Raw genomic sequence first — 21,236 nt, forward strand, 5'->3', positions numbered from 1 at the left:
GCTGGGTCGGGAGCTGACATGCAGTCTCATCTCTCTGGAGTGAGAGAATCTCTGGAGAGAGTCAGTGGGAGGGAGAGGTCTGGGTGAGGAAAGGCTAGGAAGGGTTTGAAGTAGGCGCTGCCGTAGCCAAAGTGACTCTCTCTGCACCCGGCCTGGCCCCAGCCCCTGGGCACAGACACAACAGCCCCAAAAGACTGTTTCCTGTGTGTTCTTGCTTCCCCTACAACCCCCTCGCCACATGGCAGCCAGGGGAACCTTTCAAAAATCAGCAGCTGGGGCCAGCGTTGTGGAGCCGTGGGCCACGTACAACGCCAGCATCCCACATCAGAGCGCTGGTTCGAGTCCCGGTGCTCCACTTCCAACAAAATTCCCTACTGATACATCTGGAAAGGCAGTGGAAGATCCTCAGTGCTTGGGCCCCGGCCTCCCACACAGGAGCCCGTGACTGAGTTCTAGGCTCCTGGCTTACGTTGGCCCAGCCCTGGCCATTGTGGCCATGTGGGGAGTGCACAAGCTGTTGGAAGATCTTTCCCTCTCCCTCCCTCCCTCCCTCCCTCCCTCTCTCTCTCTCTACCTTTCAAATAAATCTTATTTATTTATTTGACATATAGAGTTATAGACAGTGAGAGAGAGACAATGAGAAAGGTCTTCCTTCCGTTGGTTCACTCCCTAAATGGCCACTACGGCCAGCGCTGCGCCGAGCCAAAGCCAGGAGCCAGGTGCTTCTTCCTGGTCTCCCATGCAGGTGCAGGGGCCCAAGCACTTGGGCCATCCTCCACTGCCTTCCCGGGCCACAGCAGAGAGCTGGACTGGAAGAGGAACAACCAGGACAGAATCCGGCACCCATATGGGATGCTGGTGCTGCAGGCGGAAGATAAACCAAGTGAGCCATGGCGCCGGCCCCCTAAATAAATAAAATCTTAAACACACACACGCGCGCGCGCACGCCAGCAAGTCACTCTCAGCTTCTAACCCTCCGATGGCTCCCAGATGTTTTCAGCACAAAGTCAACCTCACCAAGGCCCTGAAGCAGCCCCTTCTGGCCTGCTCCTCTGCTGTGCGCCCTCCATGCGTCAGGGAACGGGCACTGCTTCTTTCTCTTCCTTACACTCACCCACTTCCTTAAACTCCTGCCACTGTGCCTTTGCACTGGCTGGTCCCTCCTCCCAAGTCTGGTGCCTTCCTGCCGGTCAGGTCTCAGCTCAAGGTCACGTCCTCAGGAGGCCCTCTCTGCACACCTTGGCCAAGGCAAACCGTGTCTGTCCCATGAAGTCCTCTGCTCATCACCTGACTCCTTTCCTCCTGGCACTCCTCCAAGTTCTATAATTAACTTGCTCTGTGTTTACAAACTCCAGCTGTGCCACCGCCACACTGCAGGCTGCACCTGCCACAGGCACCTGACTCCTCTGTTGAATGAATGCATGTGTGGTGAACTGAGGGAGCGGCCAGAGAGGTGAAAGGCACACCTCGGGGGTCCAGGCAGGGCTGAATTAGGGCGGGGAGACAGGGCCTCTTAGAAAGCACGGAGGCCCCGTACTCTGGGCTTAGGGGGATCCGGCTCCCGGCTCCGGCAGCAGGGATGAGGCCTCCCTGACCTGTGTACCCCACACACCTCCATGCCTGGGGCGTGTGGGAGGAAAACCGCTAGGGCAGCCGGCAGCGTGCGGCGGCAAAGGGGCCACAGTAACGGACCACAGCAGGGATCGCGGTCACTTCTGGAACGCTCACAGAGGCGCTCTTTATTCACTTGTAAAAAGATGTGTTTAGGGGGCAGGCGCTGTGGCGTAGCGGGTAAAGCTGCCGCCTGCAGTGTCGGCATCCCATATGGGTACTGGTTCAAGTTCCAGCTGCTCCACTTCCGATCCAGCTCACTGCTATGGCCTGGGAAAGCAGTGGAAGATGGTCGAGGTCCTTGGGCCTCTGTACTCATGTGGGAGACCCAGAACTAGCTTCTGGCTCCTGGCTTCAGATTGGCGCAGCTCCGGCTGTTGTGACCATCTGGGGAGTGAACCAGTCTGCCTCTGACTCTGAAACTTTGCCTTTCAAATAAATTAATTAATTAATCTTAAGAAAAAGAGATGGGTTTATTTATTTGAAAGGCAGAGTGACAGAGGGAGGGAGGAAGGGAGAGAGGGAGAGAGAGAGAGAGAGAGAGAGAGAGAGAGTCTTCCATCTGCTGGTTCATTCCCCAAATGGTTGTAACACCTGGGTATGGGCCAGGCCAAAGCCAGGAGCCAAGAACTCCATCCAAGTCTCCCAAGTGGGTGGCAGGGGCCCAAGCACCAGGGCCATCTTCCACCGCCTTCCCAGGCACATTAGCAGGGAGCCGGATAGGAAGCAGAGCAGCCAGGACTCTCTGGGATGCTGCTACGGAATGCCAGCAGGCAGGCAATGGCTTAACTGGCTGTGCCACAAAGCCAGCCCCAAGGTGCTCTATTTATTAAGGACCTGGGCTCTGGAGTCCAGGTTTTTTTTTTTTATATTTATTTATTTATTTGAAAGAGTTACACAGAGAAGGAGAGGCAGAGAGAGAGGTCTTCCATCTGCTGGTTTACTCCCCAACTGGCCACAACGGCCGGAGCTGCACCAATCTGAAGCCAGGAGCCAGGAGCTTCCTCCGGGTCTCCCACGCAGGTGCATGGGTCCAAGCACTTGGGCCATCTTCTACTGCTTTCCCAGGCCATAGCTGAGAGCTGGATCGGAAGTGGAGCAGCTGGGACTCAAACTGGCGCCTATATGCGATGCTGGCACTGAAGACGGCAGCTTCACCCGCTATGCCACAGCGCCGGCCCCCAAACTCAGGTTTAAAATCCTTTCCTGCCGTCCACTAAACACATTCTTGGTCTCTGGCTTCGTTCAAGTCTCAGCTGACAAGCTCACTCTTCCATGTGATGTCTCCCTTGAGCCCACACACTGGGACCCCTCCTCTTACCCCATTACAAGTTTTCTTCCCACTTTTCTTTTTCTTTTTTTGACAGGCAGAGTGGACAGTGAGAGAGAGAGAGACAGAGAGAAAGGTCTTCCTTTGCCGTTGGTTCACCCTCCAATGGCCGCCGCGGCCGGCGCATCACGCTGATCCGAAGGCAGGAGCCAGGTGCTTCTCCCGGTCTCCTATGCGGGTGCAGGGTCCAAGGACTTGGGCCATCCTCCACTGCCTTCCCGGGCCACAGCAGAGAGCTGGCCTGGAAGAGGGGCAACCGGGACAGAATCCGGTGCCCCGACCGGGACTAGAACCCGGTGTGCCGGCGCAGCAAGGTGGAGGATTAGCCTGTTGAGCCACGGTGCTGGCCTCAAATTCTTTCCAACACATCTCACTGCATCTCTGGGTTTTCCAGAATCCTCTTACCAGAGCAGGACTAGGTTCCTTGCAGTGGTTCCTCCCCACCTTTCCTGGACAGTCCCTTCTGCTTGGCCAGGAGCTGGCTGGTTGGCTAGAACTTGTGTCTGGTGGCATTTCAGGCAGCCACACTCACTTAGCTTTTCGTGCATGTGATCAGGAACTAAGCCAAACTGCAGAGCGGGCAGCACTGGCGCAGTAGGTCTGCCAGCGCCAGCACCTGCCCTTGGAAAAGCTGGCACCAGGTCTGAGCAGAGGCACCTGGCAGACGGGCTTGTTGTTCCTGAGCGCCACCTCGAGGTCATTTTAGTTACTGCACTGCCAAGGATGCGTAACTGCTAGGCAGAAGCCCAACAACCCTGACAGCCAGGCTAAGGGCAGCTGACCCAAGTACAAGTTCTTTCCTGCCATCAGGGTGCCCTCCACAGTCAGCCTCCTGGTGTCCCAGGTGACAGTTCCCAGAGCGCCACGCTCACTCCTGCCGTCACACCTCCACACCTGCCATTCCCGCTGCCTGGCTGTCTACTAAGCTCCCATTCACCTTTCGCACACTGCTCAATCCTCAGCTTACACACTCGCGCTTCTACCAAGTCTCCCCTGACTCCTCAACACACTGGGGCGTCCCTATTTCACGTTCACTTCTCCCTTCTAATAACAAATACTTGGTGTGCGCCTGCACTCCACACTAGCAGCTGGCTCCGTGAAGGCAGAGATCCTGAGTTTCAGTCTCTGCTTGGCTGCAGATATGTTTGGCCTGCCCTGCTGTGTCTTAGAAAAATATGAATATTGGCCGGCGCCGCGGCTCACTAGGCTAATCCTCTGCCTGTGGCGCCGGCACACCGGGTTCTAGTCCCAGTCGGGGCGCCGGATTCTGTCCCGGTTGCTCCTCTTCCAGGCCACCTCTCTGCTGCGGCCCGGGAGTGCAGTGGAGGATGGCCCAAGTCCTTGGACCCTGCACCCCATGGGAGACCAGGAGAAGCACCTGGCTCCTGGCTTCGGATCAGCGCGATGCGCCGGCCGCGGCGGCCATTGGAGGGCGAACCAACGGCAAAAGGAAGACCTGTCTCTCTGTCTCTCTCTCTCTCTCTCACTGTCCACTCTGCCTGTCAAAAAAATAAAAAAAGAAAAAAAAAGAAAAATATGAATATGTTGCCAGTGCTTAAAATTGGGAGCTTCATCTGAGAATCTACATGTCCATTTTTCCTTAAAAAAAGGGAAGATAGGGCAGGCATTAAGACTCTGCTTGGAATGCCTGCAAACCCAGAGTGTCTGGGCTCGAGTCCCGGCTCCACTGCTGATCCAGCTTCCTGCTAATGTGCACCCCGGGAGACAGCCGATGACGCTCAAATACTTGGGTCCCTGCTGCCTACGTGGGGGATGTGGATTGAGTCCAGGCTCCTGGCTTTGACCTGGTCCAACACTGGCTGTTGCAAGCATTTAGGGAGTGAAACCATAGATGGAAGATCTCTCTCTATCTCTCTGCCTTCCAGATAAAAGTAAAACTAGAAGACACGGCACAGCGGGCCTGAATTTCCATGAAGTGACAATCAGCTGGGGCTGGGGGTGACTGCCCCCTTCAGACAGGCCCATGCTCTTGAGTTGCCATGGTCTCAATGTGTGTGCACACAGCTCCAGCCTCAGGGGAGGCGGAGTTCCCACGGGGGCGTGCCAAATGGATGAATGAGTAAATGAGTGGATGGATGGATGGACGCAAACGATGAAATAGAGGGGCCAGCGCTGTGGCGTAGGAGGTTAAGAGCCCACCTGCAGTGTTGGCATCCCATACGGGTGCCAGTTTGAGTCTCAGATTCTCCACTTCTGATCCAACTCCCTGCTGATGGGAAAACAGTAGTAGATGGGCCAAGTGCTTGGGCCCCTACACCCAAGTGGGAGACCCAGAAGAAGCTTCTGGCTTCGGTCTGCCCCAGCTCCGGCCATTTGTGGCCATTTGGGGAGTGAAGCAGCAGATGGAATACTTCTCTCTCTCCCTGTAATTCTGCCTTTCAATGAAATAAAATACACCTTTGTAAAAAGAAAAAGATGAAACAGGCAGAGAGTCCAGGAGGCAGCAGAGAAGCAAAAGCGCGTGTACAAGGTCCACTCTTTTCCCTTTGGTAGCTCACCCTCCACTCTGAACCAGCAAGAAGCAGTGCACTTGGCTGACCTTTGGAAAAAGCATGCATCACGGGAGACAGCCTCTAGGCTTCAAGGTCGCAAAGCCACGTCGGGAGGAGAGGAATCTGGGGTACAATGCCTGCCACACTTATCAGATGTTTCCACTATAGCATTAGACCAAGACCTGGCTTGGTGGCCTTTGTTTCATGGGGACAGGACAACCCTTCCTCAGCAGGCCTGACCACATTCCAAGACTGCCGACTCAATGCCAGTGGTGTCCCCCTCGGCGCCACCCCGACCCTGGCCCCGTCATAGTGATGGAGACGCCTCCACCCACTCAGTGGCCCCCGTGAGAACACTAGTCTAGAACGTGCATGAGCCTCTGTTCCCGGGCAGACATTGCTAGCTGATGGCAGAGCCCTTTGCTTCAGAGGCAGGATACAGCCTCAGATCCACTGGCACTCTGGACAGCCTCCATGCAGCTGGGGCTGGCACTCGGCTGCCACGCTGGAGTTGTGCAACATGGCAGCTCTGTCAACACCCAGGCCTGGGGCTGGCATTGTGGCGCAGCAGGTTAAGCCACTGCTTGTAAAGCTGGCATCCCAGTTCAAGTCCCAGCTGCTCCACTTCTGATCCAGCTCCCTGCCAATGCATCTGCAAAGGCAGCAGAAGATGGCCCAAGTACTTGGTCCCCCCCACCCACGTGGGAGACCTGGATGGAGTTCCTGGCTCCTGGCTCCTGGCTTTGGCTTGGCCCAGCCCTGACTGTTGCAGCCATTTGGAGAGGGAAGGTCTCTATCTCTCTGTAACTGCTTTTCGAATAAATAAATAATCTTTTTTTTTTTTAATTTCTAGCTTGTTTGATCTTCAAAAAGCCATAAAGGATCTAAGTTTCGTGTCCCTACTTTTCTTTCCAATGGCATTCTCACTGGAATATTAGAGTTAAAATTACTGTGTAGCAGCAGGTGTGTGGTGTAACTGTTAAGATGCTGCTTTAGGGTCTGGCGCTGTGGCGTGGTGGGCTAGGCTTCTGCCTGCAGCGCTGGCATCCCATATGGGTGTTGGTTCATGTCCCAGCTGTTCCACTTCCGATCCAGCTCTCTGCTATGGCCTGGGAAAGCAGTAGAAGATGGTCCAAGTCCTTGGGCCCCTGTACCTGTGCGGGAGATCTGGAAGAAGTGCCTGGCTGCTGGCTTTGGATTGGCACAGCTCCAGCCATTGCGGCCATTTGGGGAGTGAAACTGCAGATGGAAGACTTCTCTCTGTCTCTCTTTAACTCTGCCTTTCAAATAAATAAATAAATCTTTTTTTTTTTTTTTTAAAAAAAAAGAGAGAGAGAGTGAGAGACAGACAGTCAGACTGGTTGGGACACTGGCATCCCAGATAGGAGTGCCTGGGTTTGAGTCCCTGCTCTGTTTTGCAATCCTGCTTCCTGTTACTGCACACCCCGGGAGGCAGCAGGTGATGGCTCAAGTACTTGGGTCCCTGTGGGAGAGCCAGATTTTGTCCCTGCCTCCTGGCTTCCACTCAGTGCAGCCCCGGCTGTTGTGGGCACCCTGGGGAGTGAACCAGCAGACAGGAGCTCCCTGTCCTTCAAACAGGAGTGAACAGATATGCAGCCGCCGCTGTGGCGCAGCAAGTTAAGAATGAACAGACAGCTGGCGCCGCGGCTCACTAGGCTAATCCTCCGCCTGCGGCGCCGGCACTCCAGGTTCTAGTCCTGGTTGGGGCGCCGGATTCTGTCCCGGTTGCTCCTCTTCCAGTCCAGCTCTCTGCTGCGGCCCGGGAGTGCAGTGGAGGATGGCCCAAGTCCTTGGACCCTGCACCCGCATGGGAGACCAGGAGGAAGTGCCTGCCTCCTGGCTTCAGATCGGTGCAGCGCGCTGGCCATGGCGGTCATTTGGGGGGTGAACCAACGGAAGGAAGACCTTTCTCTCTGTCTCTCTCTCTAACTCTGCCTGTCCAAAAAAAAAAAAAAAAAAAAAAAAAGAATGAACAGATAAACAGGTAAAATAACTGTAGCTCCCGCTCACGCTGTCCTACAAGCCAGTACCCTCACTGCCCTCCAGGTCACCCAGAATCTAACATGGTCCCTGGACCCTCGTCACTCTCCACTTCCTGTCTGTCCTACTCTCCCACTGCTCTGACCTCTGACCTTCTCCGGAACCACATCCAGGTTTGCAGCTTTGAATGCCAGCCACACACTGATGACTCTGATAGGAACATTTCCAGCCCGGACGCTTCCTCCTGAACTCCAGCCTCCGATCTCCCAGCTGCTCACTCCCCTTCCTCCCTTGAGCCACAAACACACCTCCCACGGCACACCTGCCCACCTGGAGGCCACACGTCAAGCCCTGCCAATGCTCAGCCCTCCCCACACCACGGAGGGTCGCTCCATCCTCACGGACGCGCAGCCTTACACCCAGCACCCCCCACCCACTGCCCCGGGGCTGCAACAGCCTCCGCAGGGGCCCTGTGCCTGGGCCTGTCCCTTCTTCGGGGTTCAGAGATGAAATCACCAGGCTCAAAGCCCTCCAGCAGGACGCCTGGACTCCTCCAACCCCTCCCCCACCACTCCACCTGCCCCAGCTGCCTCGCTGTCCACGCCCTCCCTCTCTGGGCCTCTCCCTGACCAGCGCCCTCTCCAAGCCTCCTCCCTCCCCCTCTTTCCCACAGCGCCGTCCCTTTCTAAACCACCGTGTAAGGTGCTTACTGGATGCCTTGTCTGTCCCCCCTCACTACAACACCAGCCCGCACTTCTGCAATCCTGCACCCGGCACAGAGAGCCCCTCCATCAGTATCTGACGACTTATGCTACTCTTGGGCAGACCCCTCGATCCAGTTCAGACCAGATCCCGAGATGCCATTCCAGGCACGTGCTTTCATGACCTCTCTTCAGTGGGTTCCACTTGACCTTGGGAACATTCCCCAGGGATGGGCCAACAGCCACCCCAGTGAAGGAGCCACACTTGTGGGTCCTTGAACTTGGAGGCAACATCACGGGCGAGGCTCCTCCGTTTAAGCAGGTACAGCTGCAGCTTCCTTTACCTGTCCACCGAAGGCCTTTTTGGAGATGGGGAGGTAGAAGTCTTGGAGTCCACAGAGTCTCTCCTGGAAGAAGAGAAATTGACCAAGCTCAGTACTGGTCCCCTCAGGGAGGCTGGGCTAAGGCATCCCAGAGCAAGGCCTGCTGGGACCCCTGTTGGACCCCAGCAGCCTGCAGGCACGGTGCCAGGGGGTGCCTGCGGGTCACCCCCACTTGCCCTCCATCCAAGGAGGCAACACCAGGGCAGGAGGCCAGTGTCTGCACTCACTAACTGCTCAGCAGGCCACTGTCCTCCCTGCCACCAGGCAGGCTGTGAGTAACTGGAGGCTGGGGTTCCCTAAGCCCATCTGAAGCCAGAGAAACAAAGGTCATCCGAGCTTCTCTGCAGGGCACCTCTGGGGGGAGGAGGAGCACACTCTCTGGGGGAGAGGAGGAGCCACAGGTCTTGGAGAGAGGAGCTGGGCGGGGTTATAATCCACGTGGAAAAGCAGGTGTCTGCCAGGTGACTGCTGTGCTGACAGTCATAAAGAAAACCAACATTCAAGAGGGAAAAAAAAAAAAAAGAGGGAAAGGCGGCGGCTGGCTGTGGCGTAGCGGGTAAAGCCTCCTGCAGGGCCGGCATCCTATATGGGCTCCGGTTCGAGACCTGGTTGCTCCACTTCCAATCCAGCTCTCTGCTATGGCCTGGGAAAGCAGTGGAGGATGGCCCAAGTCCTTGGGCCCCTGCACCCGTGTGGGAGACCCAGTGAAGCTCCTGGTTCCTGGCTTCGGATCAGTGCAGCTCCGGCCGTTGTGGCTTTTCTGGGAGTGAACCAGCAGATGGAAGACCTCTCTCTCTCTCTCTCTCTCTGCCTCTCCTTCTCTCTCTGTGTAACTCTGACTTTCAAATAAATAAATAACTCTTTAAAAAAAATCACGAACTGTCACAAGAAAACTCCAAATCAAGGATGCTCAGTGCACTAAGAGCCGGCCAGTCCAGCGCTCCCAGCGGGGTGGGGGCACGGGCCAAGTCTCGCCCTCAGCTAGGCCCAGTGACAGCCGTGAGAAGGAAGCTGGCACAGCAGCTCAGGGAGAGGTTGTCCCACGCAGAATACTGGTGACAAAACAGTACCTCCAGCATACTTCCCATTGTGCTAATATACAAGCTCCTATATGTGTTCTTAAAAGCCTGGAAAAATATACATGAAAATGTTAACAGTGGTTGTTATTTGATTCTTGTGTGTCTCCATTAGCCACAACATGCTGGTGAACAACCACGTGTACATGAAAAGGCTATGGAATAGTATACAGGTATAAGGAATATAACCCCAGGCCGTTAAAACAAATGAGCATTTTACAGGTAGTGATGCAGCAGACAAAGTCCAGAAGGATATATATGACTTTTCTACCTAATTACACATATAATTTTATTAACATTTTTATTTAAAAAGCAAAGAGAGAGAGAGAGATCTTCCACTTGGTGGTTCACTCCCCAGATACCTGCAACAGCTAGGCCAAAGCCAGGAACCAGGGGCCCCATATGGATCTCCCACATCCAGGGCCAGCACCCAAGCATTTGAGTCACCACCTGCTGCTCCCAGGGTGTGCGCTATCAGGAAGCTGGCATCAGGAGCAGATCGGGGTCTCGAACCCAGGAACTCTAATAGGGGATGAGTGTCTCAATGCCCACCCTCACATACAATTTTATATAGCGCACACACACACACATATGTGTATGTGCTTGTTTCTGGATAATGGATGAGTTTTTGCTTTCCTATTTTCATTTTAAAATATTCCACAACAAGTAAATAACTAACTATATAATGATATAAATAATACAAAATAGTTCAATTAAAACAATAAATATAATTAACATACATTATGAATAAAACTTTCACTTTCAAGAAGAAAGAACGAAGGTAACAGTGTCCATTTTTCCGGCCACAATACTGAGTCTCAGAGACTAAGTGATCGAGTTCCGTCCAGAACCTGGCTTTCTGTCGTTCAGTTCTGCTCTCCCACACCAGTGGTCCCTGTAGGCCTTTAAAAGAAATCCCTTCCTGACCATGGGGCTTGGGGATGCTGCACAAGGACACCCCGTGTCCCAACTGCCGTCTCCACCCAGACGCCTACACGTCCTGTCTCCCAGCCCACAAGGCCTCTCCCCGTCTGGTCCTTCACTTGGCCAAGGCGCTAAGAACCAAACAGGTACTTGGGCCATGACCAGAGCAGGCAGGTCATCCACAGGAGGGAGTCCCCAGGTCGCTGCCCTGGTACATCGGGGTACAGCAGCGCCCCGGACATGCTCACTCTGTGCTGGGCACCCGGCACAAAGCCAGCTTTCTAAGCCCTTTAGGAAAACAAAGCACACCTAAGTGAAAAGTTAAATGTTAACTAGGAGTTATCCAAACAGGATACAATTGCAAAATGAACAAATGAAAAGAGCCAGAACTAGAAAATGTTCTAGGCCCACTTGACGAGTATTAAATTTTATTTTATTTCACTATACGTGTTTTTTCAGCTGCGACTGGAGCTTTGTACAAACTTTTAAAGAATTTATTTGAAAGGCAGACAGCAAGAAAGGACAGACAGCGATCACCCACCTGCTGGTTCATTCCCCAAACGCTTGCAGCAGCTGGGGCGGGGAATTTAAGCCATGTCTTTCGTGTGGGTGGCAGGGACCTAATTTCTTGAGCTATCACCTGCTGCCTCCAGGGCACTCATTTGGAGGAAGTGGAGCTGGGACTCAAACCCACACACTGAAATGGGATGTGGGTGTCCCAACCACAGCCTTAACTGCGGCAGCCAACATTTACCCCTAAAGTTAAAGTAGCAGATGTTGAAACTGGTGATGGTTTAGAAAACAGAGAGAACAGAAAGACAAGTCATTTGTCAAAATATTAAAAGGGACAGGCTGGCGCCGTGGCTCACTAGGCTAATCCTCCGCCTGCGTCGCCGGCACACTGGGTTCTAGTCCCGGTTGGGGCGCTGGATTCTGTCCTGGTTGCTCCTCTTCCAGGCCACCTCTCTGCTATGGCCCGGGAGGGCACTGGAGGATGGCCCAAGTGCTTGGGCCCTGCACTCCATGGGAGACCAGAAGAAGCACCTGGCTCCTGGCTTTGGATCAGCACGGTGCGCCGGCCGCAATGGCCATTGGAGGGTGAACCAATGGCAAAGGAAGACCTTTCTGTCTCTCTCTCTCTCTCATTGTCCATTCTGCCTGTCAAAAAAAAAAAAAAAAAAAAAAAAAGACTGACTTTGGATTGTGAGGGTCTGGAAATTCTTTTATCTTGCTTTTTTTTTTTTTTTTTAATTATCTGGAGCAGACATAATAACTCTTTTTTTTTTTTAAATTATTTATTTGAAAGGCAAAGGATCAGAGAAGAGTAAGGTAAAAGAGAGAGAGAGAAAGAGAGATCTTCCATTGACTGGTTCACTCTCCAAAATCTGCAACAGTCAGAGCTGGGCCAGGCTAAAGCCAGGAGCCAGGAGCTCCATCCTGGTCTCCCATGTGAGTGCAGGGACCAAAGCACTTGGGCCACCACCTGCTGCCTTCCCAGGCGCATTAGCAGGGAGCTGGATCAGAAGCAGAGGAGCCAGGACTTGAACTGCCATGTGACATGGGATGCCAGTGTTGCAAATGACAGCTTAACCCCCCTGTACCATAAAGCTGGTCCCTTTTATAAAAAAAAAAAAAAAACCAAAACACTGTTCTGATTTCAAAAGCAACAAAGGATCATTGTGGGGAAAATAACCACAACACTACAGATCTAAAATTTTCATTGTACAGTGCAGAAAGTGAAGATCTTCTTAATTACAATTGCACAAATATACCTTTGTTTTTTATTTATTTTTTTATTTTTGACAGGCAGAGTGGACAGTGAGAGAGAGACAGAGAGAAAGGTCTTCCTTTTGCCGTTGGTTCACCCTCCAATGGCCGCTGCGGCCGGCGCACCGCGCTGATCCGAAGCCAGGAGCCAGGTACTTCTCCTGGTCTCCCATGGGGTGCAGGGCCCAAGCACTTGGGCCATCCTCCACTGCACTCCCAGGCCATAGCAGAGAGCTGGCCTGGAAGAGGGGCAACCGGGACAGAATCCGGTGCCGCAACCGGGACTAGAACCTGGTGTGCCGGCGCTGCAAGGAGGAGGATTAGCCTGTTGAGCCACGGCGCCGGCCGTACCTCTGTTTTTTAAAAAATTGTTCGGGGGCCAGCACCGTGGCTCAATAGGTTAATCCTCTGCCTGCAGCACTGGCACACTGGGTTCTAGTCCCAGTCAGGGTGCCAGATTCTGTCCCGGTTGCTCCTCTTCCAGGCCAGCTCTCTGCTGTGGACCGGGAGTGCAGTGGAGGATTGCCCAGGTCCTTGGGCCCTGCACCCGCATGGGAGACCAGGAGAAGCACCTGGCTCCTAGCTTCGGATAAGCACGGTGCTCCGGCCGCCGCGCCCCGGCCGCGGCGGCCATTGGAGGGTGAACCAACGGCAAAAGGAAGACCTTTCTCCACTATGCCTGTCAAAAAAAGAAATTTGTTTGGGGTCAGCACTGTGGTATAGCAGGTAAAGCCTCTGCCTGCAGTGCCAGCATCCCATATGGGCTCTGGTTTGAATCCCAGTTGCTCCACTTCTGATCCAGCAGCTCCCTGCTAATAGCCTGGGAAAGTAGTAGAGGATGGCCCAGGTCCTTGGTCCCCTGCACCCACGTGGGAGACCCAGAAGAAGCTCCTGGCTCCTGGCTTTGGTTCGTCACAGCTCTGGCCATTGTGGACAATTGGGGAGTGAACACAGCGGATGGAAGACCTCTCTCTCTGTCTCTCCTTCTCTCTGTCTATAACTCTGCCTCTCAAATAAACAAAATCTTTAAAAAATTACTTACTTGAAAGGCATAGTGACAGAGAGAGAGGGAGAGACAGACAGAGATCTTCCATCTGCTGGCTCGCTCCCCAAATGGAAGCAACAGTCAGGTCTGGGTCAGGCTGAAGCCAGGAGCCAGGAACTCCATCCTGGTCTCCCATGTGGGTGGCAGGGTCCCCAGTACTTGAGTCATCGTCCACTGCCTTCCCAGGAGCATTAGCAGGAAGGTGAATTGGAAGCAGAACATTTGGGACTCAAACTGGTACTTTGCTACAGGATATCAGAACCACAAGTGGTAGCTGAACCCCCTGTGCCACAACGCTGGCCCCCAGAAGAGTTGTTTTTTAAATTTAAAAATTAGTATAAGGGCCGGCTAATCCTCCACCTGTGGCGCCAGCACCCCAGTTCTAGTCCTGGTTGGGGCGCCGGATTCTGTCCCGGTTGCCCCTCTTCCAGGCCAGCTCTCTGCTGTGGCCCGGGAGTGCAGTGGAGGATGGCCCAAGTGCTTGGGCCCTGCACCCGCATGGGAGACCAGGAGGAAGCACCTGGCTCCTGGCTTCGGATCAGCGCAGCGCGCCGGCCATGGCAGCCATTTGGGGAGTGAACCAACGGAAGGAAGACCTTTCTCTCTGTCTCTCTCTCTCTCACTACCTAACTCTGCCTGTCAAAAAAAAAAAAAAAATAGTATAAGGACCGGAATTATGGTGTGGTGGGTTAAGCCAGTGCGAGTCCTGGCTGCTCAGTTTCCATCCCAGCTCCCTGCTAACGCAGACCCTGGGAGGCAGCAGGGTCCCTGCCACCTACGTGGGAGACCCAGATGGAGTTCCCAGCACGCTCTCTCTCTCTGCCCCTCTGCCTTTCAAATAAATAAACTTTTTTTTTTTTTAAAAGAAATAGTATAGACAGAGCAGCTGGCAGAGGATGTGGCAAGCGTGGGCCCTGCTGTGGTATGGGCGTAGTTTAAATGCATCCCTCAAAGGTTCATGCACTGGGACCGTGACCCTCGGGGTGGACATGCTGAAAGACATGGCGGGGTGGGGTGGGGGCGCTGCGACACAACGGGTAAAGCTGCCACCTGCAGTGCCACCATCCCATATGGGAGCCAGCTGCAGTCTGACCCAGCTAGTGCGTGGGTCCATGCACCCATGTGGGAGACCAGGAAGAAGCTCCTGGCTCCTGGCTTCAGATCAGCTCAGCTCTGGCCATTGCGGCCATTTGGGGAGTGAACCAATGGATGGAAAACTTTTCTCTCTCCCTTTCTTTCCCTCTCCCCCCCCCCCCTCAAATAAATAAATATTTTTAAAAAGAAAAAGAAAGAAAGGCGGTGGGACCTGCACGGGGTGGGCCCAGGAGGCAGTAATGAGGTCATGGAGGGCGGCTTTCCCAGAAGGAACTGATGTCCCCGCAGGAAGGGCTGTGTCAGTTCTCTGGAGAATGAGTTAGAAAACAGCTAGTCTCACCCCAGCTCCTCTCTGGCCTCTTGCAACACAGTGTGATCGCCCCCATGTGGCAGGTGCTCCCGCCACAAAGCCGTCACCACGATGCCACACGGCCAAGGGGGCGTTGCCAGCGTCAGCGCCACGCTGCCTGCACTTCAGCCTCCAGGGCCGTGAGCTAAACAGCTCTCTTTTCTTTCTAAGCTGTGGGGCCTGTGGTGCTGTGGGAAATGGACGAACACAGCCCCTTCTCTCCAGCCCAGGGGAAAATACCTGCTTTTGGGCTCCTCCTCTCGAGTTTTCTTTGATGGAGAAAGGCCCGCTTCTGGCTTCCAGTCTGGACCTTTGAGTCCTTTTTCTTTCTTCCTTGTTTTCTCTCGTTCTTCTCCCTTTTCTCCTTTAGGGGGTCCCGGAGAGTCTGAAAACAAAAGGGTGGCGCTGACCCCAAGGCAGCTCCATCTCAGCAGGACCCAGCCTGACTCTGGGGAGCAGGGAGCAAGGGCAGGAACTAAGGCAGCTGCACACACCCCCAACACGCACACATTTACACACAACCGCACACACAACAGGCGCACCATGTACACATACATCTTCTCACATGGAGGGCGTTAATCCCTTCGCACACCTGGGAACACATGCGTGCAGGTGTCTATATACAGAATGTACTGCACAGGGGACTTCAGAAAGTTTGTGGGAAGCGGAATTAAAAGGTAAGTTTATTTGGGTGCAAGAAAAGCCTATGCAAATGAGGTGTCTTCAAAAGCCTCATGAACATGCACATTATGGAAAAGCTATGCATGGATTTCAAAAAATGTTTGCATAAAAAAAACACTTTTTTTTTTACAGGCAGAGTGGATAGTGAGAGAGAGACAGAGAGAAAGGTCTTCCTTTTTGCCGTTGGTTCACCCTCCAATGGCCACTGTGGCCGGCGCATCGCGCTGATCTGAAGCCAGGAGCCAGGTGCTTCTCCTGGTCTCCCATGCGGGTGCAGGGCCCAAGGACTTACTTGGGCCATCCTCCACTGCCTTCCCGGGCCATAGCAGAGAGCTGGCCTGGAAGAGGGGCAACCGGGACAGAATCCGGCACCCCGACTGGGACTAGAACCCGGTGTGCCGGCGCCGCAAGGTGGAGGATTAGCCTATTGAGCCACGGCGCCGGCTAAAAAAGTTTTAAAAATGTTTATTTGGGGCTGGAGCTGTGGCGCTGTGGGTAAAGCTGCTGCCTGCAGTGCTGGCATCCCATGTGGGTGCTCTTTCGAGATCTGGCTGCTCCACTTGAGATCCAGCTCTCTGCTGTGGCCCGGGAGGGCAGTGGAGGATGGCCCAAGTGCTTGGGGCCCTGCACCTACATGGGAGACCCCGAGGAAGCTGCTGGCTCCTGGCTTCGGATTGGCGCAGCTCTGGCTGTTGCAGCCAATTGGGGGAGCAAACCGGAGGATGGAAGACCTCTCTCTGTCTCTTCTTCTCTCTCTGTGTAACTCTGACTTTCAAATAAATAAATCTTTTAAAAAAAAGTTTATTTATTTGAAATGCACAGCAACAGAGAGAAGACACACATAAGAGAGAGAGAGAGAGAGAGAGAGAGAGAGAGAGAGAGAGAGAGATCTTCTATCCTGTGCCTCACTCCCCAAATGCTTGCAACACTAGGGCTAGGTCAAAGCCAAGAGCCAGGAACTCAATCCGGGTCTCCCATGTGGGCAGCAGGGACCCACTTACTTGAGCCACCATCTGCTGCCTAGGGGAGTGTGCATTGGCAGGAGGCTGGAATCAGGAGCAGAGCCAGGACTCCGACCAGGCACTCTGATATTGTAACCGTAATGAAGGCATCTTCCCTTCCCTTTCGTATTTTAACTGACTTTGTGGGTCACCTGTGGCTCGTCTAGTGAGTGGCGGGCTTGGCATGGGAGTGCCAGGAGCCTGGTGAGAGGAGATGACTTGCCATGGCAGCCCTCACACCAGCTAAGGAGAAAGTACGCAACCATTGCCAGCAAACAGCAGTTCCACCGGGGGAAGCCACCATGGGGCCGACACCCTGTACCTCCCGGAGGCACCATCCTCAAGACACAGCCCCAGGATCTGCCTGTCAGTTAACAGGACGCACTGTGTTTTTTTTTTTTTTCTAACCTCCCCCTGCAGCTACCCCGCCATCTATTTATTATTTTTTTTAAGATTTATTTTTTATTTATTTGAAAGGCAGAGTTACTGAGAGAGAGAAAGAGAGAGAGAGAGAGGGAGAGACAGAGGGATCTTCCATCCGCTGGTTCACTCCCCAAATGACTGCAACTGCCAGGGCTGTGCCAGGCAGAATCTGGAGCTTCTTCCGGGTCTCCCATGTGGGAGCAGGGGCCCAAGGACTTGGACCATCCTCTGCTGCTTTCCCATGCACATCAGCTGGATGGGAAGTGGAATAGCCGGACTCGAACTTGCATCTCCATGGGATGCCAGGGTGGTGGTTTAACGCACTGCACCACAACACCAGTCCGTACCCCTTTCCCTTTAAAAACACTTCTTGCTGGCTTGTTGTGCAGAAAGGGCACATTTTGGATCCAGAGATCACTCTGTGCCCGAGACTGCCAGCCTCTTGGAAAAGCTTTCCTCTCACCAGGTCTCATTTCCGGTGAACTGGCTGGCTGTCCAGCGGCCAGAAGCAAGGGCCTCATCACGTTGTCGGTAACAAGATGAGCAACTTAACCCGCGGAGGCAGTGCCTGCCTTTTTTTTTTTTTTTTTAAAGATTTATTTATTTATTTGAAAGTCAGAGTTACACAGAGAGGAGAGGCAGAAAGAGAGAGAGAGAGAGGTGTTCCATCTGATGGTTCACTCCCCAGATGGCTGTAACGGCTGGAGCTGTGCTGATCCGAAGCCAGGAGCCAGGAGCTTCTTCCTGGTCTCCCACATGGGTGCAGGGGCCCAAGGACTTGGGCCATCCTCCACTGCTTTCCCAGGCCACAGCAGAGAGCTGGACAGGAAGTGGAGCAGTCGGGTCTCGAACCGGTGCCCCTATGGGATGCCGGCGCTTCAGGCCAGGGCGTTAACCCACTGCGCCACAGCACCAGCCCCAAGCCTCTTAATTCCACTCTTGCACTAACTTTTTCAAGAACTCTTGGATATGCAAACATACGAGCATACAAACAGAAACATACATGTAGGCACATGAACACAAAAACTCACACGTGTACAAAACACGCACTTGTACACAATCCCTGGTGCTCCCCCAGTAACCTGCCATCGCCATCTACCAAGTCACCCCACAGACACTGCCCCGTCGCAGGGTCTAGAAGAACACAAGTTAACCCTGACCCCGCTCACCGAGCAGCCGCTTCCAGTTTTTGATGAGAACCTTGGCCAGGGACACCACCTCTTTGTCCGAGCAGTGCTTTCGGACCCCGTTAACGGCAACTCCAATCCTGGTGGCCTGCAAAGCGAGGGGATTAAGGGCTGGTCTGAGATGGACAGGCAGGACCCGTGCCCCAGCGCGACCACCACCGCCTGTTCTGCCCTCATCACAGACATAACCCTGCGGGAGGTCTGGCGCCCACACCGAGGGGTAACCGGCATTGGTGCAAAGTGGAGGGGCACAGGATGGGGGTGGCTGCCATCAGGACGCCTCCCCATTCCCAGCCCCGTAGCCTCTCTGAGCTCAACTTGCCACTTGGACACAGCTCTGGCCACTGCAACTTGGGTCTGCACACATCTCTCAGGCTGGAAGCTTCCAGGCCAGTCTGGGCAGCACAGGAAGATTTTACATTTTAAAACGGGAGACTTTTCTGGTCCACCGGCCTCTTGGGCATTCAAGAACGGGGATATCCAAGAAAAGCAAGCCAGTCCTCCCAGTCCTAAAGGACCGCTCCCCCACCCCCACCCCCACCCCAGGCCCCCCAACTAGACTCCCCAGTGTCTCCCCCAGTCCCTGCCCCGGGGTCCGCTCCTCAGGATTCCCCAGCCCTCAGGCCTCCCTTGGGAGCTTCCTCCCAGCTCCTGGCCTGGGGACTCTCACGCCCCCCAGAGGCACTGCCCAGGGCTCTCAGCCGCACCCCCCCCCCCCCCCCGCGTCACCTGCAGTAGCTGGACGGACATCCGACAGCTGCTCAGCTTCTTGAGGAGGTCCAGGGCCCCTTCCTGCGGGGGCCACAAGGGGAGAGCTGTGGGCGTGGTGGTGGTGGTGGTGGGTGTGGTGGTGGGCGTGGTGGTGTTAGGAAGTTAGAAATCAGCCTGTGTGTGTGAGAGGGGCCTGAGGAAAACCAGCTTCGGCTTTGGAGGCCCCAGCAGCCCAGCATTTTGGCTTAAAATCCTGCTCAGACCCTGATAACCTTCCAGGTGGTCCCAGCCCTTCCCCCAAGGAAAGCTCCCAGGAGAATTCTCTCTCCTCAGGACCAAATGGGTTACATCACCTGATAACATGTGCAATAAAACCTTCACATGGGGGCGGCACTTTCGCATAGCAGGTAAAAAGCCACCGCCTGCAGTGCCAGCATCCCATATGGGTGCTGGTTCGAGTCCCGGCTGCTCCATTTCCGATCCAGTTCTCTGCTATGGCCTGGGAAAGCAGTGGAGGATGGCCCAAGTGCTTGGGCCCCTGCACCCACGTGGGAGACCTGGAAAAAGCTCCTGGCTCCTGGCTTCAGATCAGCACAGCTCTGACTGTTGCGGCCATCTGCGGAGTGCACCAGCAGATGGAAGATATCTCTCTCTCTCTCTCTCTCTCTCTCTCTCTCTCTCTGCCTCTCCTTCTCTCTATGTGTAACTGTGACTTTCAAGTAAAATAAATAAATCTTAAAATAAATGCTGAGCTGCCCACCTGGCCTGCCCATATAACCTCGCTCTCCCCCAGTCTGAGCAACTGGATGTTCTCTGTCCCTTCCGTTCTGACGGATCCCCTGTCCCCCAGTAAAGCCTATCACTTCGCTCTCTGTCTCACACTTTAATTCTTTCTTGTGTGAAGACAAGAACTCCACAGCTTCCACTGCTCTCTTCTCCGGTACCAGTGGGAGAGGGGGCAGGAGGCCACAGACACATGTGCGGCTGGCGGGCAGGTAAGGGGCAGAAAAGAAGAGAGATGGAGTCGGGCACTGTGGCCTCACGCCAGCTCGGAGTCCTGGCTCCTCTGCTTCTGATCGAGCTTCCTGCAAATGCTCCTGGGAGGCAGCAGGTGATGGCCCAAGTACTTGGGCCTCTGTCACCCATGTCGGAGACCTGGATGGAGTCCACAGCTCCTGACTTTGGTCTGGCCCAATCCTGGCTGTTGTGGCCAATGGGGAGTGAACCAGCAGATGGAAGACCTCTCTTTCTATGTCCATTTGTCACTCTGCCTTTCCAATACATAAATCAATCTTTGAAAAAAGAAGAGAGAAGGAGAGGCCAGTGCTGTGGTACAGTGTGCTAAGCCCCTCTGCCTGAGGTGCCAGTATCCCATATGGGCACCAGTTCTAGTCACGGCTGCTCCTCTTCCAATCCAGCTCTCTGCTATGGCCTGGGAAAGCAGTGGAAGATGGTCCAAGTGCTTGGGCCTCTGCACCCGCATGGGAGACCCAGAAGAAGCTCCTGGCTCCTGGCTTTGGATCAGCACAGCTCCGGCTGTTGTAGCCATTTGGGGAGTGAACCAGCAGATGGAAGGCCTCTCTGTCTCTCCCTCTCTCTGTCTGTAACTCTACCTCTCAACTAACTAAATAAAATCCTTTAAAAAAATGAAGAAGAAGAAGAAGAGAGAAGGAGACAATTTGCCCCAGGCAAGCTCTCTATCTTATTTTCCCACCACCTAGCTGGGTCAGGGTGGAACCCTCACTCCTGGCCCAATGGCCCCCTTCCCCATGGAATGTGAGTGACATCACAGCTTGTTGCCTCTGTGTCTCCAGCCTCCTTCCCTCACTTCCTGGGGTGAGGACCGTGAGCGTTGTTAAAAACAGCTTTAGGCCGGCGCCGTGGCTTAACAGGCTAATCCTCCGCCTTGCGGCGTCGGCACACCAGGTTCTAGTCCCGGTCGGGGCACCGATCCTGTCCCGGTTGCCCCTCTTCCAGGCCAGCTCTCTGCTGTGGCCAGGGAGTGCAGTGGAGGATGGCCCAAGTGCTTGGGCCCTGCACCCCATGGGAGACCAGGATAAGCACCTGGCTCCTGCCATCGGAACAGCGCGCGGTGCGCAGCCGCAGCGCGCCTACCGCGGCGGCCATTGGAGGATGAACCAATGGCAAAAAGGAAGACCTTTCTCTCTGTCTCCCTCTACTGTCCACTCTGCCTGTCAAAAAAAAAAAAAAAAAAAAAAAAAAGCTTTAATGGCCGGCGTCCCAGCTCACTAGGCTAATCCTCCGCCTGTGGCGCTGGCACTCTGGGTTCTAGTCCTGGTTGCTCCTCTTCCAGTCCAGCTCTCTGCTGTGGCCCGGGAAGGCAGTGGAGGATGGCTCAAGTGCTTGGGCCCTGCACCCGCATGGGAGACCAGGAGAAGCACCTGGCTCCTGGCTTCAGATCGGCGCAGCGCCAGCTG

The 21,236-nt window shown here is 54.4% G+C and overlaps 1 protein-coding gene across 1 annotated transcript in view; it reads right to left on the minus strand.

Annotated features, from left to right (window-relative positions):
* The window catches only part of TCEA3 (transcription elongation factor A3), a 45,171-nt gene that overhangs the window by 18,556 nt on the left and 5,379 nt on the right, over positions 1-21,236 (minus strand). The window contains exons 2-5 of the mRNA XM_062190615.1: positions 18,817-18,879; positions 18,070-18,175; positions 15,036-15,180; positions 8,501-8,563 (exon numbers count right to left, since the gene is read on the minus strand). Of these exons, the coding sequence (XP_062046599.1) occupies positions 8,501-8,563; positions 15,036-15,180; positions 18,070-18,175; positions 18,817-18,879 (377 nt within the window). The remainder of the gene's footprint in view (positions 1-8,500; positions 8,564-15,035; positions 15,181-18,069; positions 18,176-18,816; positions 18,880-21,236) is intronic.

Source organism: Lepus europaeus, chromosome 5 (genome assembly GCF_033115175.1).
Source record: "Lepus europaeus isolate LE1 chromosome 5, mLepTim1.pri, whole genome shotgun sequence".
NCBI lineage: Eukaryota > Metazoa > Chordata > Mammalia > Lagomorpha > Leporidae > Lepus > Lepus europaeus.